Source organism: Oncorhynchus masou, chromosome 27, assembly GCF_036934945.1.
Source record: "Oncorhynchus masou masou isolate Uvic2021 chromosome 27, UVic_Omas_1.1, whole genome shotgun sequence".
NCBI lineage: Eukaryota > Metazoa > Chordata > Actinopteri > Salmoniformes > Salmonidae > Oncorhynchus > Oncorhynchus masou.
The window spans coordinates 59145320-59166697 of record NC_088238.1 but is presented as its reverse complement, the minus strand read 5'-3'; the positions used below and the strand labels follow the sequence as shown (position 1 = coordinate 59166697).

At 53.1% G+C, this 21378-nt stretch overlaps 1 protein-coding gene across 1 annotated transcript in view; it reads right to left on the bottom strand.

The window, feature by feature from the left end:
• Positions 1-201: 201 nt before the first annotated feature.
• Positions 202-21378, bottom strand: part of lrch4 (leucine-rich repeats and calponin homology (CH) domain containing 4) — a 64502-nt gene continuing 43325 nt past the window's right edge. Inside the window, 12 exon segments of the mRNA XM_064940788.1 lie at positions 202-435; positions 1524-1601; positions 3351-3488; positions 4655-4848; positions 4942-5002; positions 6829-6883; positions 7261-7332; positions 8780-8938; positions 10657-10696; positions 10814-10920; positions 16158-16266; positions 16476-16570. Of these exon segments, the coding sequence (XP_064796860.1) occupies positions 235-435; positions 1524-1601; positions 3351-3488; positions 4655-4848; positions 4942-5002; positions 6829-6883; positions 7261-7332; positions 8780-8938; positions 10657-10696; positions 10814-10920; positions 16158-16266; positions 16476-16570 (1309 nt within the window). The 3' untranslated portion in view covers positions 202-234.

Below are 21378 nucleotides of genomic sequence, written 5' to 3'. Positions count from 1 at the left end.
CTCTGCATACCTCATGCCAGGACAGCTGTGTGCGTGTATGTGTGTGTGTGTGTTTATGAAATCATGGTGGATTATTTAAGTTCGGGTTGTCCGTGAATGTTCGCATTAGGTGGTCAAATTCACATCAGTCCGAGAGCTCTCTCACACACACACACACACACACACACACACACACACACACACACACACACACACAGACCAGGTGGTAGTAGTGTAGAACAGAGTGCTCAGTATCTATGAGACCAGGTGGTAGTACAGTGTGTACAGCAGGATCATGACCAGGCTGTAGAAGACCAAGAAGCCCTCTGAGAGCAGTGAGGAGTAGGGGCTGTAGGGGCTGTCCCCCTCTACCTCACATTTCACCAGGGCCTCCACACAGCGCAGCACAGCAGGCAGCTTACAGAGATACACATCAGACAACACACACACCTCCGTCTGATAGAGAGAGAGAGGGGGGGGGGAAGATCGGGTTGGAAAGGAGATGAATGGAAGACGACAGAAAATCGGTTGGAAAGGAGATGAATGGAAGACGACAGAAACCAGAGAGATGACGACAGAAACCAGAGAGAGAGGGGGAAGATCGGGTTGGAAAGGAGATGAATGGAAGATGTCAGAAAACAGAGAGCGATGAAGACAGAAACCAGAGAGAGAGAGGAAGACGTCAGATACCAGAGAGCGAAGACAGAAACCAGAGAGAGAGATGACAGAAACCAGAGAGCGATGACAGAAACCAGAGAGAGAGACAGAAACCAGAGAGAGAGAGAAACCAGAGAGAGAGATGACAGAAACCAGAGAGAGAGATGACAGAAACCAGAGAGAGAGATGACAGAAACCAGAGAGAGAGATGACAGAAACCAGAGAGAGAGAGACAGACAGAGAGAGAGATGACAGATAACAGAGAGAGAGATGACAGATAACAGAGAGAGAGATGACAGATAACAGAGAGAGAGATGACAGATAACAGAGAGAGAGATGACAGATAACAGAGAGAGAGATGACAGATAACAGAGAGAGAGATGACAGATAACAGAGAGAGAGATGACAGATAACAGAGAGAGATGACAGATGTCAGATAACAGAGAGCGATGAAGATGTCAGATAACAGAGAGCGATGAAGATGTCAGATAACAGAGAGCGATGAAGATGTCAGATACCAGAGAGCGATGAAGATGTCAGATACCAGAGAGCGATGAAGATGTCAGATACCAGAGAGCGATGAAGATGTCAGATACCAGAGAGAGATGAAGATGTCAGATACCAGAGAGAGAGGGATGAAGATGACAGATACCAGAGAGAGAGGGATGAAGATGACAAAACAGAGAGACACAAAGGCAAACATAATTAGCTTCAAGCACAGAAGGACAACGCAACAAGTAGCTAACAAAAAACAGTTTGTAACTGGATCATCTCAGAGCTGAGAAAAAATACTAACATACGTGACCAAGGAGACAACATGACACGTGATGAACCATAGAGAGAAGCAAAAGGAGGGAATTAAAGGGTGGAAAGGAACGAGTCCTTACCTCAGGGACCCCCAGCCTACGACAGGCTGAGATGAAGTTCTCCACGTTGAGACGACACTTGGCCGTGCTCAGCTTTGGCTGAAGAGACAGAGAGACCGAACATCAGGCAGAGTCAACCACGCAGACACCGGCCAGAGTCAACCACGCAGACACCGGCCAGAGTCAACCACGCAGACACCGGCCAGAGTCAACCACGCAGACACCGGCCAGAGTCAACCACGCAGACACCGGCCAGAGTCAACCACCACCGCCAGAGTCAACACGCAGACACCCAGAGTCAATCACGCAGACACCGGCCAGAGTCAATCACGCAGACACCGGCCAGAGTCAACCACGCAGACACCGGCCAGAGTCAACCACGCAGACACCGCCAGAGTCAACCACGCAGACACCGGCCAGAGTCAACCACGCAGACACCGGCCAGAGTCAACCACGCAGACACCGGCAGAGTCAACCACGCAGACACCGGCCAGAGTCAACACGCAGACACCAGACACCGCCAGAGTCAACCACGCAGACACCGGCCAGAGTCAATCACGCAGACACCGCCAGAGTCAATCACGCAGACACCGGCCAGAGTCAACCACGCAGACACCGGCCAGAGTCAACCACACAGACACCGGCCAGAGTCAACCACGCAGACACCGGCCAGAGTCAACCACGCAGACACCGCCAGAGTCAACCACGCCAGAGACACCGGCCAGAGTCAACCACACAGACACCGGCCAGAGTCAACCACACAGACACCGGCCAGAGTCAACCACACAGACACCGCCAGAGTCAACCACACAGACACCGGCCAGAGTCAACCACACAGACACCGCCAGAGTCAACCACACAGACACCGGCCAGAGTCAACCACACAGACACCGGCCAGAGTCAACCACACAGACACCGGCCAGAGTCAACCACACAGACACCGGCCAGAGTCAACCACACAGACACCGGCCAGAGTCAACCACACAGACACCGGCCAGAGTCAACCACACAGACACCGGCCAGAGTCAACCACACAGACACCGGCCAGAGTCAACCACACAGACACCGGCCAGAGTCAACCACACAGACACCGGCCAGAGTCAACCACACAGACACCGGCCAGAGTCAACCACACAGACACCGGCCAGAGTCAACCACACAGACACCGGCCAGAGTCAACCACACAGACACCGGCCAGAGTCAACCACGCAGACACCGGCCAGAGTCAACCACGCAGACACCGGCCAGAGTCAACCACGCAGACACCGCCAGAGTCAACCACGCAGACACCGGCAGAGTCAACCACGCAGACACCGGCCAGAGTCAACCACACAGACACCGCCAGAGTCAACCACACAGGCACCGGCCAGAGTCACACCACGCAGAGCGACACAGGCACCGGCCAGAGTCAACCACGCAGACACCGGCCAGAGTCAACCACACAGACACCGGCCAGAGTCAACCACACAGACACCGGCCAGAGTCAGAGTCAACCACACAGACACCGGCCAGAGTTGACACAGACACCGGCAGAGTTGACACAGACACCGGCAGAGTTGACACAGACACCGGCAGAGTTGACACAGACACCGGCAGAGTGACACAGACACCGGCAGAGTCGACACAGACACCCAGAGGACACAGACAGCAGAGTTGACACAGACACCGGCAGAGTTGACACAGACACCGGCAGAGTTGACACAGACACAGACACATCATGACACAGACAGACACATCATCACAACAAATACCATATTTATTCACTTTTTTTGATCAAATCAAGTCCCAGTCTATTTATTGATCCTCGACTGAGTAGAATTGTACAGTAAATGTCAGGAATTGACTCACCACTGCTGGGGAGGGAATGTGGATGATGGAAACAGCGCGAGGACGCACGTGGTTGGCCAGCTGGCAGAGGACTGTTCCATTGGACAACGCCTCACCTAGATCTTCTGGCAGGACCGTCTTTAACCTCGACTCCAGAGTCTGACAGATCAGAGATGGACAGAGAGAGGGAGATACAGAGATGGACCAGAGATGGGGGGGCATGGACCGGGGGAGAGAGAGAGAGAGATACAGAGATGGACCGGGGGGGAGCAGAGAGGAGATACAGAGATGGGGGGGGACAGAGAGAGAGATACAGAGATGGACCGGGGGAGGAGAGAGAGAGATACAGAGATGGACCCAGAGGGAGATACAGAGATGGACAGAGAGAGAGATACAGAGATGGACCGGGGGGGACAGAGAGAGAGAGATAGAGATGGACCGGGGGGCAGAGAGAGAGATACAGAGATGGACCGGGGGGGGGACAGAGAGAGAGATACAGAGATGGACCAGAGAGAGAGAGATACAGAGATGGACCGGGGGGGAGCAGAGAGAGAGATACAGAGATGGACCGAGGGGGGAGCAGAGAGAGAGAGATACAGAGATGGACCGGGGGGGGCAGAGAGAGAGAGATACAGAGATGGACCGGGGGGGGGGGGAGAGAACAGAGAGAGAGAGATACAGAGATGGACCGGGGGGAGCAGAGATGGACCCGGGGGAGAGAGAGAGAGATACAGAGATGGACCGGGGGGGAGAGAGAGAGAGATACAGAGATGGACCGGGGGGAGAGAGAGAGAGATACAGAGATGGACCGGAGGAGGAGATACAGAGATGGACCGGGGGAGAGAGAGAGAGATACAGAGATGGACCGGGGGGAGCAGAGAGAGAGAGATACAGAGATGGACCGGGGGAGGAGAGCAGAGAGAGAGATACAGAGATGGACCGGGGGGGGGGAGAGATACAGAGATGGACCGGGGGAGCAGAGAGAGAGAGATACAGAGATGGACCGGGGGGGGGACAGAGAGAGATACAGAGATGGAGGATGAAAGAGCGATGGAGGGGATAAATAAATGCAACCTATATTTATGTTTATTTATCTTCCCTTTTGCACATCGTTACAACACTGTATACAGACATTTGACATTTGAAATGTCTTTATTATTTTGGAACTTTTGTGAGTGTAATGTTTAACACATTTAAAAAATATATATATATTTCACTTGCTTCAGCAATGTTAACATATATTTCCCATGTCACTTCAATTGATAAGAGTATAAGTGGAGAGGCATTAAAGAGAAAGAAGAGGTAAGGTAGGAGGGAGACCGTACCTTACGTAGCTGTGCTACATCTGGCCTCAACACGGAGCGAGACTCAGAGCGGCCTGCCTCTACCAGACTCTGTGTGGAGCCCGAGATGGAGAACTGACTCTTGACGCTGCAGCGAGACGAGGTGCGGAACAGGAAACTGTTGGGCTTCTGACTCAGGCCGGGAGGGGACGACGCCCTGGGAGACGACGGAACGTCTGACACACACACACACACACACACACATTGTGTTAACCAACATCGGCGTTGTCTGTACCAGGAGATTGCAGGTGAACTGTATTGGTGTGTACCTGATCGGCTAACTGAGCGCTGTACCAGGGACGTTTGAGACAGTGACATCTGATCTGCACTCTGTTGAAGGGGAAGTGAGGCAATTACATGATTTACATCAGGTGTGGATTATACAGCCTGGGTGACCTGGGACCGGGCTATAGGGGGAGGAGACGACCTGGGACCGGGCTATAGGGGGAGGAGACGACCTGGGACCGGGCTATAGGAGGAGACGACCTGGGACCGGGACCTGGGACCGGGCTATAGGAGGAGACAACCTGGGACCGGGCTATAGGGGGAGGAGACGACCTGCTTACTGGGACCGGGCTATAGGGGGAGGAGCCGACCTGGGACCGGGCTATAGGGGGAGGAGGAGATCGACCTGGGGACCTGGGACCGGGTAGGGGGAGGAACTGGGACCGGGCTATAGGGGGAGGAGACGACCTGGGACCGGGTAGGGGGAGGGAGACGACCTGGGACCGGGCTATGCTATACCTGGGACCGGGTTATGGGAGGGGGAGGAGACGACCTGGGACCGGGCTATAGGGGGAGGAGACGATAGGAGGGGAGGGACGACCTTTAGGGGGAGGAGAGACTGGGACCGGGCTATAGGGGGAGGAGACGACCTGGGACCGGGCTATAGGGGAGGAGGACCTGGGACCTGGGACCGGGCTATAGGGGGAGGAGACGACCTGGGACCGGGCTATAGGGGGAGGGAGACTGCACTCTGGGGGTTATAGGAGGAGGGAGACCTGGGACCTTTAGGGGGAGGAGACGACCTGGGATTATAGGGGGGGAGACATGGGACCGGGCTATGGGGGAGGGGGAGGGACTGGGACCTGGGACCGGGCTGGGTGACCTGGGACCGGGTTATAGGGGGAGGAGGAGACGACCTGGGACCGGGCTATAGGGGGAGGAGGAGACGACCTGGGACCGGGCTATAGGGGGAGGAGACGACCTGGGACCGGGCTATAGGAGGAGGAGCCGACGACCTGGGACCGGGCTATAGGAGGAGGAGCCGACCTGGGACCGGGCTATAGGAGGAGGAGCCGACCTGGGACCGGGCTATAGGGGGAGGAGACGACGACCTGGGACCGGGCTATAGGGGGAGGAGACGACGACCTGGGACCGGGCTATAGCAGGAGGAGGAGGAGACGACCTGGGACCGGGCTATAGGAGGAGGAGGAGACGACCTGGGACCGGGCTATAGGAGGAGGAGACGACCTGGGACCGGGCTATAGGAGGAGGAGACGACCTGGGACCGGGCTATAGGAGGAGGAGACGACCTGGGACCGGGCTATAGGGGGAGGGAGAGACCTGGGACCGGGCTATAGGAGGAGGAGGGACCGGCTATAGGAGGAGGGGAGACCTGGGACCGGGCTATAGGACCTGGGACCGGGCTAAAGGGGGAGGGACGACCTGGGAGACGACCTGGGACCGGGCTACCTGGGACCGGGCTATAGGAGGGGGGACTGGGACCGGGCTATAGGAGGAGGAGACCTGGGACCGGGCTATGGGACCGGGCTATAGGAGGAGGAGACCTGGGACTATAGGGGAGGAGGGACCGGGCTATAGGGGGAGGAGACGACCTGGGACCGGGCTATAGGGAGGAGGAGACGACCTGGGACCGGGCTATAGGAGGAGGAGACGACCTGGGACCGGGCTATAGGAGGAGGAGACGACCTGGGACCGGGCTATAGGAGGAGGAGACGACCTGGGACCGGGCTATAGGGGGAGGAGACGACCTGGGAACGGGCTATAGGAGGGGGAGACGACCTGGGACCGGGCTATGAATTATACTGCTGATACTAAATAGTAACACAATTCCCATCATGACAAAAATAAAGTTAAAAAAAATATATATTACAAGAGAGATGAAAGTGTAAAGAGCTTCATGAAAGACTGACCGCACATCGTTGTCTGAGCCCGTTCTGGGAGTGGTTGTTCTCTGGAGAGCTACCACTAGGGGGAGACAGAGCATGTTCAGAAAGAAAATACCCAAACCACAAATCAGGCACGGTGCTCATGCATCTGCTACTAATAAACAGAACAGGAGCTTTGACAAAAGAAATACGCCAGCGCTTAGACAGACAGACCAATTCTGATCTTTTACCAACTGATTGGTCTTTTGACCAATCAGATCAGCTCTGAAAAATATCGGATGTGATTGGTCCAAAGACCAACTGCTGGAAGATTATTTTTTTTGACTTGGGTTGCCTGTCTAAATGCAGCCTAAATGAACATTTCACACATCTCATGCTTCAATTCGGGCAGGAAAAGTGTTCTCTCTTTTCTCTCCCTGGACTAGTTTGGTTCATGTAAGATTTAAGGTCTCTTACCTCGAGCTACTTCCTGTCTGTGACAACGTCGCCACATTACTTCCTGTTTTGGCCGTTGTAATCTTCAGTAAACTGGAAGGAGATGTTTAGAAATCAGATATGAAATGGAAAGGTGGTTGTTTCCATATAAAGTTGTCTTTCAACTGCCATTTCGTCCAACGTTTGAAATAGGGAAATTTTCAGTCCTTCACCACACACTAGTTGAAGAGCAGCTGGTTCTTAATAGATTAGATGTTACAATGACCTTAAAAAATATAAACTTTAATTGGGGTGGGATTTTATTTGTTACATTTTGTTCTACCAACTCTGTTGATTGTCCTCTTTAAATGTTGTTGTTTTTTTAAACCCACTGATCACAGCTTTTTAAAGTATATGGGTTTGTGTCCAGCATTAACAGCCAGCTTCCTTTGTTGAAAGGACCCCCTCCCCACCCGTTGTCTCTCCCCTTCCCTACCCGTTGTCTCTCCCCCTCCCCACCCGTTGTCTCTCCCCCTCCCCACCCGTTGTCTCTCCCTCCCTTCCCTACCCGTTGTCTCTCCCCCTCCCCACCCGTTGTCTCTCCCCCTTCCCCACCCGTTGTCTCTCCCCTTCCCCACCCGTTGTCTCTCCCCTTCCCCACCTGTTGTCTCTCCCCTTCCCCACCCGTTGTCTCTCTCCCCTTCCCTACCCGTTGTCTCTCCCCTTCCCTACCCGTTGTCTCTCCCCTTCCCCACCCGTTGTCTCTGACCAATCTCTGCTACTGGGTCCTGACTCCCCCTCCCCACCCGTTGTCTCTCCCCCTCCCCACCCGTTGTCTCTCCCCCTCCCCACCCGTTGTCTCTCTCTCCCCCTCCCCACCCGTTGTCTCCCCCCCTCCCCACACGTTGTCTCTCCCCCCCCTCCCCACCCGTTGTCTCTCCCCCCTCCCCACCCGTTGTCTCTCCCCCCTCCCCACCCGTTGTCTCTCCCCCTCCCCACCCGTTGTCCCTCCCCACCCGTTGTCTCTCCCTCCCCCTCCCCACCCGTGTCTCTCCCTCCCCCTCCCCACCCGTGTCTCTCCCTCCCCCTCCCCACCCGTTGTCTCTCCCCCCTCCCCACCCGTTGTCTCTCCCCCTCCCCACCCGTTGTCTCTCCCCCTCCCCACCCGTTGTCTCTCCCCCTCCCCACCCGTTGTCTCTCCCCCTCCCCACCCGTTGTCTCTCCCCCTCCCCACCCGTTGTCTCTCCCCCTCCCCACCCGTTGTCTCTCCCCCTCCCCACCCGTTGTCTCTCCCCCTCCCCACCCGTTGTCTCTCCCCCTCCCCACCCGTTGTCTCTCCCCCTCCCCACCCGTTGTCTCTCCCCTTCCCCACGCGTTGTCTCTCCCCCTCCCCACCCGTTGTCTCTCCCCCTCCCCACCCGTTGTCTCTCCCCTTCCCTACCCGTTGTCTCTCCCCTTCCCTACCCGTTGTCTCTCCCCTTCCCTACCCGTTGTCTCTGACCAATCTGCTGCTACTGGGTCCTGACTCCCCCTCCTCACCCGTTGTCTCCCCCTTCCTCACCCATTGTCTCTGGCCGTGTTGTCTCTCTGCTGATGGATTCTCTCTCTCTCCTGCCAGATGAGCAGGGTACCTGGTCTCCTCCTCTCCTCCAGGGTGGGACTGGAGGGGGACGGGTGTGACAATCCCCCTCCTACCTCCACACTGACAGTGGACCGGGGGGGAGAGAGAGAGACAGAGAGTGAGAGAGACAGAGAGAGAGAGAGGAGAGAGAGAGACAGAGAGAGAGACAGAGAGAGGGTGAGCGTAGAAAAGCACAGTGAAAGAGGGGTGGAAGGTAGAGGTGGAAGTAGAGGTGGAAGGTAGCAAAAAATGGAGTGTTGACTGAACAAACACCAAATACTGTGTGATGTCATATCGTTACGCATCAACGTAGCATCCTAATTCAAGTGAAAGCTGGCCAGCGGTTGGCTGTCGTGGCGTGATGTCACATAAGTGTCAATGGCCTTTTTCCACCCTGTACCGGGACTCCACCCCATTGCTGATTCAGATAATCAACTCCTTCATCAAAATGTGATTATTTGAGTCAGCTGTGTAGATCTAGGGGCACACACAAAAAGACAGAGAAAACGTGCACCACTTGCTGTCCCCAGGACAGAGTTTGGGGACACCCATAACCACTGCAGCCAACCCAACAAACCACAGATGAATGGAATGGACACCTGACACCATCTTTAACCACAGATTCAAAAATATTCAAAATCTTGTCCATTTCTTTTTACAAATATACGTTATATTGAGATATAGGAGGTGTTAACACATTGCAACTTCTTGACTGTATTTTTATTTATTTTTTAAATATACAGTGGGGCAAAAAAGTATTTAGTCAGCCACCAATTGTGCAAGTTCTCCCACTTAAAAAGATGAGAGAGGCCTGTAATTTTCATCATAGGTACACTTCAACTATGACAGACAAATTAGGGGGAAAAAATTCCAGAAAATCACATTGTAGGATTTTTAATGAATTTATTTGGAATTATGGTGGAAAATGTGTATTTATTATTTATTTGCCTCACTGTATATAAAATGTACTCAAATGAGAGGTCAAAACCTGATCTATAACCAAAGATTACAAAATAAATTATACTGTGAAACCATTTGATTTATTTTAAAACTCTTGACAAAATGAAAAAAAAAATGTAATATTGAGATAGAGAGGGGTTAACTTCTTTATTTAAGATGTCAAAAATGTAAGAAAAAAATATATATAAATGGCAAATATTTGATGGCTTCCGATTGGCTGTGGGGGAAGGGGGAGGGGGTGTGTGTGTTCCTCTGGTTGTGTCAGTCAGTGGTGTTAGTAATGGGAACCGCAGTCTGTTGACTTTTCCCAGCTCCCCCAAACACTCCCTGAGAGAGGCTGACCTTGTAAAACAAGGCAGGGAGAGAGAGTGTGATCAAAAGACTAGCTGTCCTTTTCAATCTGAAAACACTGACGGACGGTTGCTGTGTATGAGACTGTGTACACACAGCCAGCCAGTCAGTCAAACTGCTGAATCCACAGTGGAACTGTTGCAGGAACACAGTCGAATAGAAAAATTGGCACTGACACACACAAGCATCACAATCACACACCCTTGTGTGATGTATCCTTGTGCAGTATCAATGGCCTGTGTATGTGTGTGTGTGTGTGTGTGTGTGTGTGTGTGCCACAGGAGGCTGGTGAGGGGAGGACAGCTCGTAATAAATGTCGGGAAGGGAGCGAATGGAATGGCATCAAACAAATGGAAACCATGGAAACCGTGTTTGATGTTGTTGATATCATTCCATTGATTCCACTCCAGTCATTACCAAGAGCCCGTCCTCCCCAATTAAGGTGCCACCAACCTCCTGTGGGGTGTGTGTGTGTGTGTGTGTGTCTTACCTGCTTCTAGAAGAGTCTTGTGTTTGGGGTGGTGGTGAGGATTCCGCTGTGTTCTCCTGAGAACACCACCATGTCATTGTTAGATACACACACACACACACACACACACACACACACACACCCGCTCTTCATAAGAGTTTATAAAAACACATATAAAAAGGTGTCCTCCTAACCTGCGGGGGCGCTGTGAGGGGGAGCGGGACGATTCGCCCTGCAGTCTTCTTTCTCCTCGGTGCCCCTGCGGTCTATGAAATCCACCCGCTTGGCCTCCCCATTCACTGTGAAAACCAAAGAGAGAGAGAGAGGAAAGAGAGGAGGACCGGGGAGAGAGATTACAGACAGTAAAATAACATTAGAGAATGTCTGAGGATATGACCAAGATTTAGAACAACTCAGTGAGCCGGTAAATAGCATTCCTGTTTTGTTACAAAAAACATTTAGGTAGCCCAGTGGTTAGAGTGTAGAGGAGGTAGGTAGCCCAGTGGTTAGAGTGTAGGGGCGGTAGGTAGCCCAGTGGTTAGAGTGTAGAGGTGGCAGGTAGCCTAGTGGTTAGAGTGTAGAGGTGGCAGGTAGCCCAGTGGTTAGAGTGTAGAGGTGGTAGGTAGCCCAGTGGTTAGAGTGTAGAGGTGGCAGGTAGCCTAGTGGTTAGAGTGTAGAGGTGGTAGGTAGCCTAGTGGTTAGAGTGTAGAGGTGGCAGGTAGCCTAGTGGTTAGAGTGTAGAGGTGGCAGGTAGCCCAGTGGTTAGAGTGTAGAGGTGGTAGGTAGCCCAGTGGTTAGAGTGTAGAGGTGGTAGGTAGCCTAGTGGTTAGAGTGTAGAGGTGGTAGGTAGCCCAGTGGTTAGAGTGTAGAGGTGGTAGGTAACCTAGTGGTTAGAGTGTAGAGGTGGCAGGTAGCCTAGTGGTTAGAGTGTAGGGCGGTAGGTAGCCTAGTGGTTAGAGTGTAGGGGCGGTAGGTAGCCCAGTGGTTAGAGTGTAGAGGTGGTAGGTAACCTAGTGGTTAGAGTGTAGAGGTGGCAGGTAGCCTAGTGGTTAGAGTGTAGAGGTGGCAGGTAGCCCAGTGGTTAGAGTGTAGAGGTGGCAGGTAGCCCAGTGGTTAGAGTGTAGAGGTGGCAGGTAGCCCAGTGGTTAGAGTGTAGAGGTGGCAGGTAGCCTAGTGGTTAGAGTGTAGAGGTGGCAGGTAGCCTAGTGGTTAGAGTGTAGGGGTGGCAGGTAGCCTAGTGGTTAGAGTGTAGAGGGGCAGGTAGCCTAGTGGTTAGAGTGTAGGGGTGGCAGGTAGCCCAGTGGTTAGAGTGTAGAGGTGGCAGGGTAGCCTAGTGGTTAGAGTGTAGAGGTGGCAGGTAGCCTAGTGGTTAGAGTGTAGAGGTGGCAGGTAGCCTAGTGGTTAGAGTGTAGAGGTGGCAGGTAGCCTAGTGGTTAGAGTGTAGAGGTGGCAGGTAGCCCAGTGGTTAGAGTGTAGAGGTGGCAGGGTAGCCTAGTGGTTAGAGTGTAGAGGTGGCAGGTAGCCTAGTGGTTAGAGTGTAGAGGTGGCAGGTAGCCTAGTGGTTAGAGTGTAGAGGTGGCAGGTAGCCCAGTGGTTAGAGTGTAGAGGTGGCAGGTAGCCCAGTGGTTAGAGTGTAGAGGGGCAGGTAGCCTAGTGGTTAGAGTGTAGGGGTGGCAGGTAGCCTAGTGGTTAGAGTGTAGAGGTGGTAGGTAGCCTAGTGGTTAGAGTGTAGAGGTGGTAGGTAGCCTAGTGGTTAGAGTGTAGGGGCGGCAGGTAGCCTAGTGGTTAGAGTGTAGAGGTGGCAGGTAGCCCAGTGGTTAGAGTGTAGAGGTGGCAGGTAGCCCAGTGGTTAGAGTGTAGAGGTGGCAGGGTAGCCTAGTGGTTAGAGTGTAGGGGCGGTAGGTAGCCTAGTGGTTAGAGTGTAGAGGTGACAGGTAGCCTAGTGGTTAGAGTGTAGAGGCGGCAGGTAGCCCAGTGGTTAGAGTGTAGGGGCGGTAGGTAGCCTAGTGGTTAGAGTGTAGAGGGTGGCAGGTAGCCTAGTGGTTAGAGTGTAGAGGTGGCAGGTAGCCCAGTGGTTAGAGTGTAGGGGCGGTAGGTAGCCTAGTGGTTTGAGTGTAGGGGCGGTAGGTAGCCTAGTGGTTAGAGTGTAGGGGCGGTAGGTAGCCTAGTGGTTAGAGTGTAGAGGTGGCAGGTAGCCTAGTGGTTAGAGTGTAGGGGCGGCAGGTAGCCCAGTGGTTAGAGTGTAGAGGTGGCAGGTAGCCAGTGGTTAGAGTGTAGGGGCGGTAGGTAGCCTAGTGGTTAGAGTGTAGAGGTGGCAGGTAGCCTAGTGGTTAGAGTGTAGAGGTGGCAGGTAGCCCAGTGGTTAGAGTGTAGAGGTGGCAGGTAGCCCAGTGGTTAGAGTGTAGAGGTGGCAGGTAGCCTAGTGGTTAGAGTGTAGGGGTGGCAGGTAGCCTAGTGGTTAGAGTGTAGAGGGAGCAGGTAGCCTAGTGGTTAGAGTGTAGGGGTGGCAGGTAGCCCAGTGGTTAGAGTGTAGAGGTGGCAGGTAGCCTAGTGGTTAGAGTGTAGAGGTGGCAGGTAGCCTAGTGGTTAGAGTGTAGAGGTGGCAGGTAGCCTAGTGGTTAGAGTGTAGAGGTGGCAGGTAGCCTAGTGGTTAGAGTGTAGAGGTGGCAGGTAGCCCAGTGGTTAGAGTGTAGAGGTGGCAGGTAGCCTAGTGGTTAGAGTGTAGAGGTGGCAGGTAGCCTAGTGGTTAGATGTAGAGGTGGCAGGTAGCCTAGTGGTTAGAGTGTAGAGGTGGCAGGTAGCCTAGTGGTTAGAGTGTAGAGGTGGCAGGTAGCCTAGTGGTTAGAGTGTAGAGGGAGCAGGTAGCCTAGTGGTTAGAGTTGGCAGGTAGCCTAGTGGTTGAGTGTAGAGGTGGTAGGTAGCCTAGTGGTTAGAGTGTAGAGGTGGTAGGTAGCACATCTCAGCAGGAAGACAGTGGTTAGAGTGTAGAGGTGGCAAGGTAGCCCAGTGGTTAGAGTGTAGAGGTGTATCAGGTAGCCCAGTGGTTAGAGTGTAGAGGGACAGGGAAGCCTAGTGGTTAGAGTGTAGGAGACCAGGTAGCCTAGTGGTTAGAGTGTAGAGGTGACAGGTAGCCCAGTGGTTAGAGTGTAGAGGCGGCAGGTAGAGCCCAGTGGTTAGAGTGTAGGGGGGTAGGTAGCCTAGGTTAGAGTGGGGGCGGTAGGTAGCCCAGTGATTAGAGTGTAGAGGTGGTAGGTAGCCCAGTGGTTAGAGTGTAGGGGGGTAGGTAGCCAGTGGTTTGAGTGTAGGGGCGGTAGGTAGCCTAGTGGTTAGAGTGTAGGGGCGGGGTTAGTGGTTAGACTGGAGGTGGCAGGTAGCCTAGTGGTTAGAGTGGGGGGGTAGGTAGCCTAGTGGTTAGAGTGTAGAGGTGGCAGGTAGCCTAGTGGTTAGAGTGTAGGGGAGGCAGGTAGCCTAGTGGTTAGAGTGTAGAGGTGGCAGGTAGCCTAGTGGTTAGAGTGTAGGGGAGGCAGGTAGCCCAGTGGGAGGGGAGGCAGGTAGCCTAGTGGTTAGTGTAGGGACGGCAGGTAGCCCAGTGGTTAGAGGAGGCGGGGGCAGGTAGCCCAGTGGTTAGAGGTAGGCGAGGCAGGAGCCCAGTGGTTAGAGTGGGCAGGTAGCCTAGTGGTTAGAGTGTAGGGGAGGCAGGTAGCCTAGTGGTTAGAGTGTAGGGACGGCAGGTAGCCCAGTGGTTAGAGTGTAGGGAGGCAGGTAGCCCAGTGGTTAGAGTGTAGGGACGGCAGGTAGCCCAGTGGTTAGAGGTAGGGACGGCAGGTAGCCCAGTGGTTAGAGTGTAGGGACGGCAGGTAGCCCAGTGGTTAGAGTGTAGGGACGGCAGGTAGCCCAGTGGTTAGAGTGTAGGGACGGCAGGTAGCCCAGTGGTTAGAGTGTAGGGACGGCAGGTAGCCCAGTGGTTAGAGCGTAGGGCGGTAACCGAGAAAGGTTGCTGGATGGAATCCCCGAGCTGACAAGGTAAAAATCTGTCGTTCTGCCCCTGAACAAGGCAGTTAACCCACTGTTCCCTGGGTGCTGAAGACATGAATGTTGATTAAGGCAGCCCCCTGCACCTCTCGGATTCAGAGGGGTTGGGTTAAATGCGGAAGACACATCTCAGTTGAAGACATTTCAGTTGTACAACAAATTTGTCATGGTTTTGAAAGGTGTATCAATGCTGTGAATCTTGATTAGAGGACATGAATCACTAGGTCGCGTCGCTAGGAGACCAGTCAGAAATAGTTAGGGGGAGGGGGGTTAGTTAGAGCCCACTGGGGGACTGGGGGTAGTTAGAGCCCACTGGAGGGGGAGGGGTTAGTTAGAGCCCACTGGAGGGGGGTTAGTTAGAGCCCACTGGGATGGGGGTTAGTTAGAGCCCACTGGAGGGGGGTTAGAGCCCACTGGGGGCGGGGGGTTAGTTAGAGCCCACTGCATTAAGTTAACTAAGCATCCATAGGGGGGTTAGTTAGTTAGAGCCCACTGGGGGAGGGGGTTAGTTAGAGCCCACTGGGGGAGGGGGGGTTAGTTAGAGCCCACTGGGGGAGGGGGGTTAGTTAGAGCCCACTGGGGGAGGGGGGTTAGCGGAGCCCACTGGGGGGGGGTTCAGTTAGTTAGAGCCCACAGGGGGGTTAGTTAGTTAGAGCCCACTGGGGGGGGTTAGTTAGTTAGAGCCCACTGGGGGGGGTTAGTTAGAGCCCACTGGAGGGGGGTAGTTAGAGCCCACTGGAGGGGGTAGTTAGAGCACACTGGGGGGTAGTTAGAGCCCACCGGAGGGGGGTAGTTAATTGTTCACCGGAGGGGGTTAGTTAGAGCCCACTGGGGGAGGGGGGTTAGTTAGAGCCCACTGGGGGTTAGTTAGAGCCCACCGGAGGGGGGGGTCAGTTAGAGCCCACTGGGGACAGTTAGAGCCCACTGTTACGGGGGTTAGTTAGAGCCCACTGGAGGGGGGTTAGTTAGAACCCACTGAATAGGGGTAGTTAGAGCCCACCGGAGAGGGGGGTTGTTCAGAGCCCATTCGGAGGGGAAAAGGAAGTTAGAGCCCACCGGAGGGGTTACCCAAGGTTGTAGAGCCCACCGGAGGGGGGTTAGTTTGAGCCCACCGGAGAGGGGGTTTAGTTTGAGCCCACTGGAGGGGGGTTAGTTTGAGCCCACTGGAGGGGGGTTAGTTTGAGCCCACTGGAGGGGGGGGTTAGTTTGAGCCCACTGGAAGAGGGGGTTAGTTTGAGCCCACTGGAGGGTCTTAGTTTGAGCCCACTGGGGGGGTTAGTTAGAGCCCACTGAGGGGGGTTAGTTAGAGCCCACTAGGGGGGTTAGTTAGAGCCCAAGGGGGGGTTTTAGCCCACTGGAGGGGGGTAGTTAGAGCCCACGGGTCTTTAGTTAGAGCCCACTGGAGGGGGGAGCCCACTGGAGGGTACTTTAGTTAGAGCCCACTGGAGGGGGGTTAGTTAGAGCCCACTGGAGGGGGGGTAGTTTGAGCCCACTGCTCACCCGTGTCTGGGGTCTTGTAGAGAAGAGTCGTCCTCCACCTCCTCCTCCAGGTTCCTCTGATCTCTGGTGAGCTTTACTATCTGCAGGGACCGCTCTGAGAAGTCGTCTGCAGACTGGAGACACAGGTCGGCAAGGAGAAAGTGAGACAAGTAGGGTCTGACACATTTGACCTATTCGTAAGGTTTTAAGACGTCTGTATAAAAACATCTACTTGATTTCGGGCAATCATTACGACAGATGGTAGTACCACTGTTCTTCACTCAAGGTAGACACACACACAGAGATAGTAACACCACAAATGAAACTCGGATGTTGTCTCATCTGCGTTCCCAGACCATCTTTGCTATCCGCTGTCCACACTGTTGAAGCCAGAGTCCAATCTCCAAACTGACCTGAGAACAGCTTACTGGTCCGACAGACTGCCGGGAGAAAACCACACATCATCAGTATTCAGCACACACACACACTCCACACACTGGTGATGCGGGTCTTGACTCAAAACCCGCAGTCCCCCGTGGTTATATCCGTGGGTGGCTGCGGTTTGAATAAAGAACAGACCAATGCATTAAAAAAACTAACATCCATAAAGGTATAAGACTTGTGGAATTCATATCAACAGTGAGGTTTTTCCCTTGTGTTATCTGTGTCTGACATGGCAGTGTAAGACAAGGCTTTAGGGCTGCCTGAAACCTGGCACAGCGGACTTCTGTTTCTCAACAGTGTTGCAAGCGAAAGACAAAGTAGGCGATTACAACCTCATAACAACTGGACAACGAGTACTTCCATCTTCCCAAACTTTGTTGCGTTATTAGTTACAGTCCAATAAGCCTTTTCAAATGAATCTGCGAGGCTCAAGAAAAAAAAAAGTACAATTGTTCAATACATTATTCAAGGGTAGTAGCCGAATTGTACAGTGTATTTTCATAAAAGCATACCCAAGGTGTCAGTTCAGGTTTATTGTTTGACATTTTTTTGTTATTACGCAAAAACATTAAGCTACTGTTCGCAATAGGCATAAATACTCGATAAATAAAATATTGAAGAAAAATGTCTTTGTTCAGTAAATGTTCAAGAGGAAAAGGGAACTATGTGGTGCATGTTCTATATTTGTGGGCGAGGGTACGGTGCGGGTCTTTACTATCTGCAAGGGTACGGTACGGGTCTTTACTATCTGCAAGGGTACGGTACGGATCTTTATTATCTGCAAGGGTACGGTACGGGTCTTTACTATCTGCGAGGGTACGGTACGGGGTCTTTACTATCTGCAAGGGTACGGTACGGGGTCTTTACTATCTGCAAGGGTACGGTACGGGTCTTTACTATCTGCAAGGGTACGGTACGGGTCTTTACTATCTGCGAGGGTACGGTACGGATCTTTACTATCTGCAAGGGTACGGTACGGGTCTTTACTATCTGCGAGGGTACGGTACGGGGTCTTTACTATCTGCAAGGGTACGGTACGGGTCTTTACTATCTGCAAGGGTACGGTACGGGTCTTTACTATCTGCGAGGGTACGGGTCTTTACTATCTGCGAGGGTACGGTACGGATCTTTACTATCTGCAAGGGTACGGTACGGGTCTTTACTATCTGCAAGGGTACGGTACGGGTCTTTACTATCTGCGAGGGTACGGGTCTTTACTATCTGCGAGGGTACGGTACGGGATCTTTACTATCTGCAAGGGTATGGTACGGGTCTTTACTATCTGCGAGGGTACGGTACGGGGTCTTTACTATCTGCAAGGGTACGGAACGGGTCTTTACTATCTGCAAGGGTACGGTACGGGTCTTTACTATCTGCGAGGGTACGGGTCTTTACTATCTGCGAGGGTACGGACGGATCTTTACTATCTGCAAGGGTACGGTACGGGTCTTTACTATCTGCAAGGGTACGGTACGGGTCTTTACTATCTGCGAGGGGTACGGGTCTTTACTATCTGCGAGGGTACGGTACGGGATCTTTACTATCTGCAAGGGTACGGTACGGGTCTTTACTATCTGCGAGGGTACGGGTCTTTACTATCTGCAAGGGTACGGTACGGGTCTTTACTATCTGCGAGGGTACGGTACGGGTCTTTACTATCTGCAAGGGTACGGTACGGGTCTTTACTATCTGCAAGGGTACGGAACGGGTCTTTACTATCTGCAAGGGTACGGTACGGGTCTTTACTATCGGCGAGGGTACGGGTCTTTACTATCTGTGAGGATACGGTACGGGTCTTTACTATCTGCGAGGGTACGGTACGGGTCTTTACTATCTGTGAGGATACGGTACGGGTCTTTACTATCTGCGAGGGTACGGTACGGGTCTTTACTATCTGCGAGGGTACGGGTCTTTACTATCTGCAAGGGTACGGTACGGGTCTTTACTATCTGCAAGGGTACGGTACGGGTCTTTACTATCTGCGAGGGTACGGTACGGGGTCTTTACTATCTGCAAGGGTACGGTACGGGTCTTTACTATCTGCAAGGGTACGGTACGGGTCTTTACTATCTGCGAGGGTACGGTACGGGTCTTTACTATCTGCGAGGGTACGGTACGGGTCTTTACTATCTGCAAGGGTACGGTACGGGTCTTTACTATCTGCAAGGGTACGGAACGGGTCTTTACTATCTGCAAGGGTACGGTACGGGTCTTTACTATCGGCGAGGGTACGGGTCTTTACTATCTGTGAGGATACGGTACGGGTCTTTACTATCTGCGAGGGTACGGTACGGGTCTTTACTATCTGTGAGGATACGGTACGGGTCTTTACTATCTGCGAGGGTACGGTACGGGTCTTTACTATCGGCGAGGGTACGGGTCTTTACTATCTGTGAGGATACGGTACGGGTCTTTACTATCTGCGAGGGTACGGTACGGGTCTTTACTATCTGGGAGGGTACGGTAAGGGTCTTTACTATCTGCAAGGGTACGGTACGGGGTCTTTACTAACTGCGAGGGTACAGTACTTTACTATCGGCGAGGGTACGGTACGGGGTCTTTACTATCTGCGAGGGTACGGTACGGGGTCTTTACTATCGGCGAGGGTACGGTACGGGGTCTTTACTATCGGCGAGGATACGGTACGGGTCTTTACTATCTGCGAGGGTACGGTACGGGGTCTTTACTATCTGCGGGTACGGGTACTTTACTATCTGCGAGGGTACGGTCTTTACTATCTGCGAGGCTACGGTACGGGTCTTTACTATCTGCGAGGGTACGGTACGGAGTCTTTACTATCGGCGAGGGTACGGTACGGAGTCTTTACTATCGGCGAGGGTACGGTACGGGTCTTTACTATCGGCGAGGGTACGGTACGGGTCTTTACTATCGGCGAGGGTACGGTACGGGTCTTTACTATCGGCGAGGGTACGGTACGGGTCTTTACTATCGGCGAGGGTACGGTACGGGGTCTTTACTATCTGCGAGGGTACGGGGCTTTAGGTCTCGGTAGTAGGTCTCGGTAGTCAGCGGCTGTACAAGCCGGTAGTTCTCGGTCGAGGTCTTTACTAGGTCTCGGTAGTCAGCGGCTGTACAAGCCGGTAGGTCTCGGTAGTAGGTCTCTGTAGTCAGCGACTGTATAAGCCGATAGGTCTCGGTAGTAGGTCTCGGTAGTAGGTCTCGGTAGTCAGCGACTGTATAAGCCGATAGGTCTCGGTAGTAGGTCTCGGTAGTCAGCGGCTGTACAAGCCGGTAGTTCTCGGTCGAGGTCTCGGTAGTAGGTCTCGGTAGTCAGCGGCTGTACAAGCCGGTAGGTCTCGGTAGTAGGTCTCGGTAGTCAGCGACCATATAAGCCGATAGGTCTCGGTAGTAGGTCTCGGTAGTCAGCGACTGTATAAGCCGATAGGTCTCGGTAGTAGGTCTCGGTAGTAGGTCTCGGTAGTCGGCGGCTGTACAAGCCGGTAGGTCTCGGCAGTAGGTCTCGGTAGTCAGCGACTGTATAAGCCGATAGGTCTCGGCAGTAGGTCTCGGTAGTCAGTGGCTGTATAAGCCGATAGGTCTCGGTAGACAGCGGCTGTACAAGCCGATAGGTCTCGGTAGTAGGTCTCGGTAGTCAGCGACTGTATAAGCCGATAGGTCTCGGTAGTAGGTCTCGGTAGTCAGCGGCTGTATAAGCCCATACTGATCTGTTATTATTTATTGACCTATTTTTTTCTCCATGTGACTTCTCGGCTATCTCCCTCCTCTCATCATGTAATTAACTGTTACATTAAAAAAGGTATCAAAGTAAAGATTATTAGATCAACTCTATATCCTCTCTTTCCACCCCCCCCTCTCTCTCCAGCTATTAAACCCTGTAGGTCTCATGGCTCTCTCCCCTCCCTCTCTCACCAGCTATTAAACCCTGTAGGTCTCATGGCTCTCTCCCCTCCCTCTCTCACCAGCTATTAAACCCTGTTGGTCTCAGGGCTCTCTCTCCTCCCTCTCTCACCAGCTATTAAACCCTGTAGGTCTCATGGCTCTCTCCCCTCCCTCTCTCACCAGCTATTAAACCCTGTAGGTCTCATGGCTCTCTCTCCTCCCTCTCTCACCAGCTATTAAACCCTGTAGGTCTCAGGGCTCTCTCTCCTCCCTCTCTCACCAGCTATTAAACCCTGTAGGTCTCAGGGCTCTCTCACCTCCCTCTCTCACCAGCTATTAAATCCTGTAGGTCTCATGGCTCTCTCCCCTCCCTCTCTCACCAGCTGTTAAACCCTGTAGGTCTCAGGGCTCTCTCCCCCTCTCTCACCAGCTATTAAACCCTGTAGGTCTCATGGCTCTCGGCCCTCCCTCCTCTCACCAGCTATTAAACCCTGTAGGTCTAGGGCTCTTCCCTCCCTCTCTCACCAGCTATTAAATCCTGTAGGTCTCATGGCTCTCTCCCTCCCTCTCTCACCAGCTATTAAATCCTGTAGGTCTCATGGCTCTCTCCCCTCCCTCTCTCACCAGCTATTAAATCCTGTAGGTCTCATGGCTCTCTCCCCTCCCTCTCTCACCAGCTATTAAATCCTGTAGGTCTCATGGCTCTCTCCCCTCCCTCTCTCACCAGCTATTAAACCCTGTAGGTCTCATGGCTCTCTCCCCTCCCTCTCTCACCAGCTATTAAACCCTGTAGGTCTCATGGCTCTCTCCCCTCCCTCTCTCACCAGCTATTAAACCCTGTAGGTCTCATGGCTCTCTCCCCTCCCTCTCTCACCAGCTATTAAACCCTGTAGGTCTCAGGGCTCTCTCCCCTCCCTCTCTCACCAGCTATTAAACCCTGTAG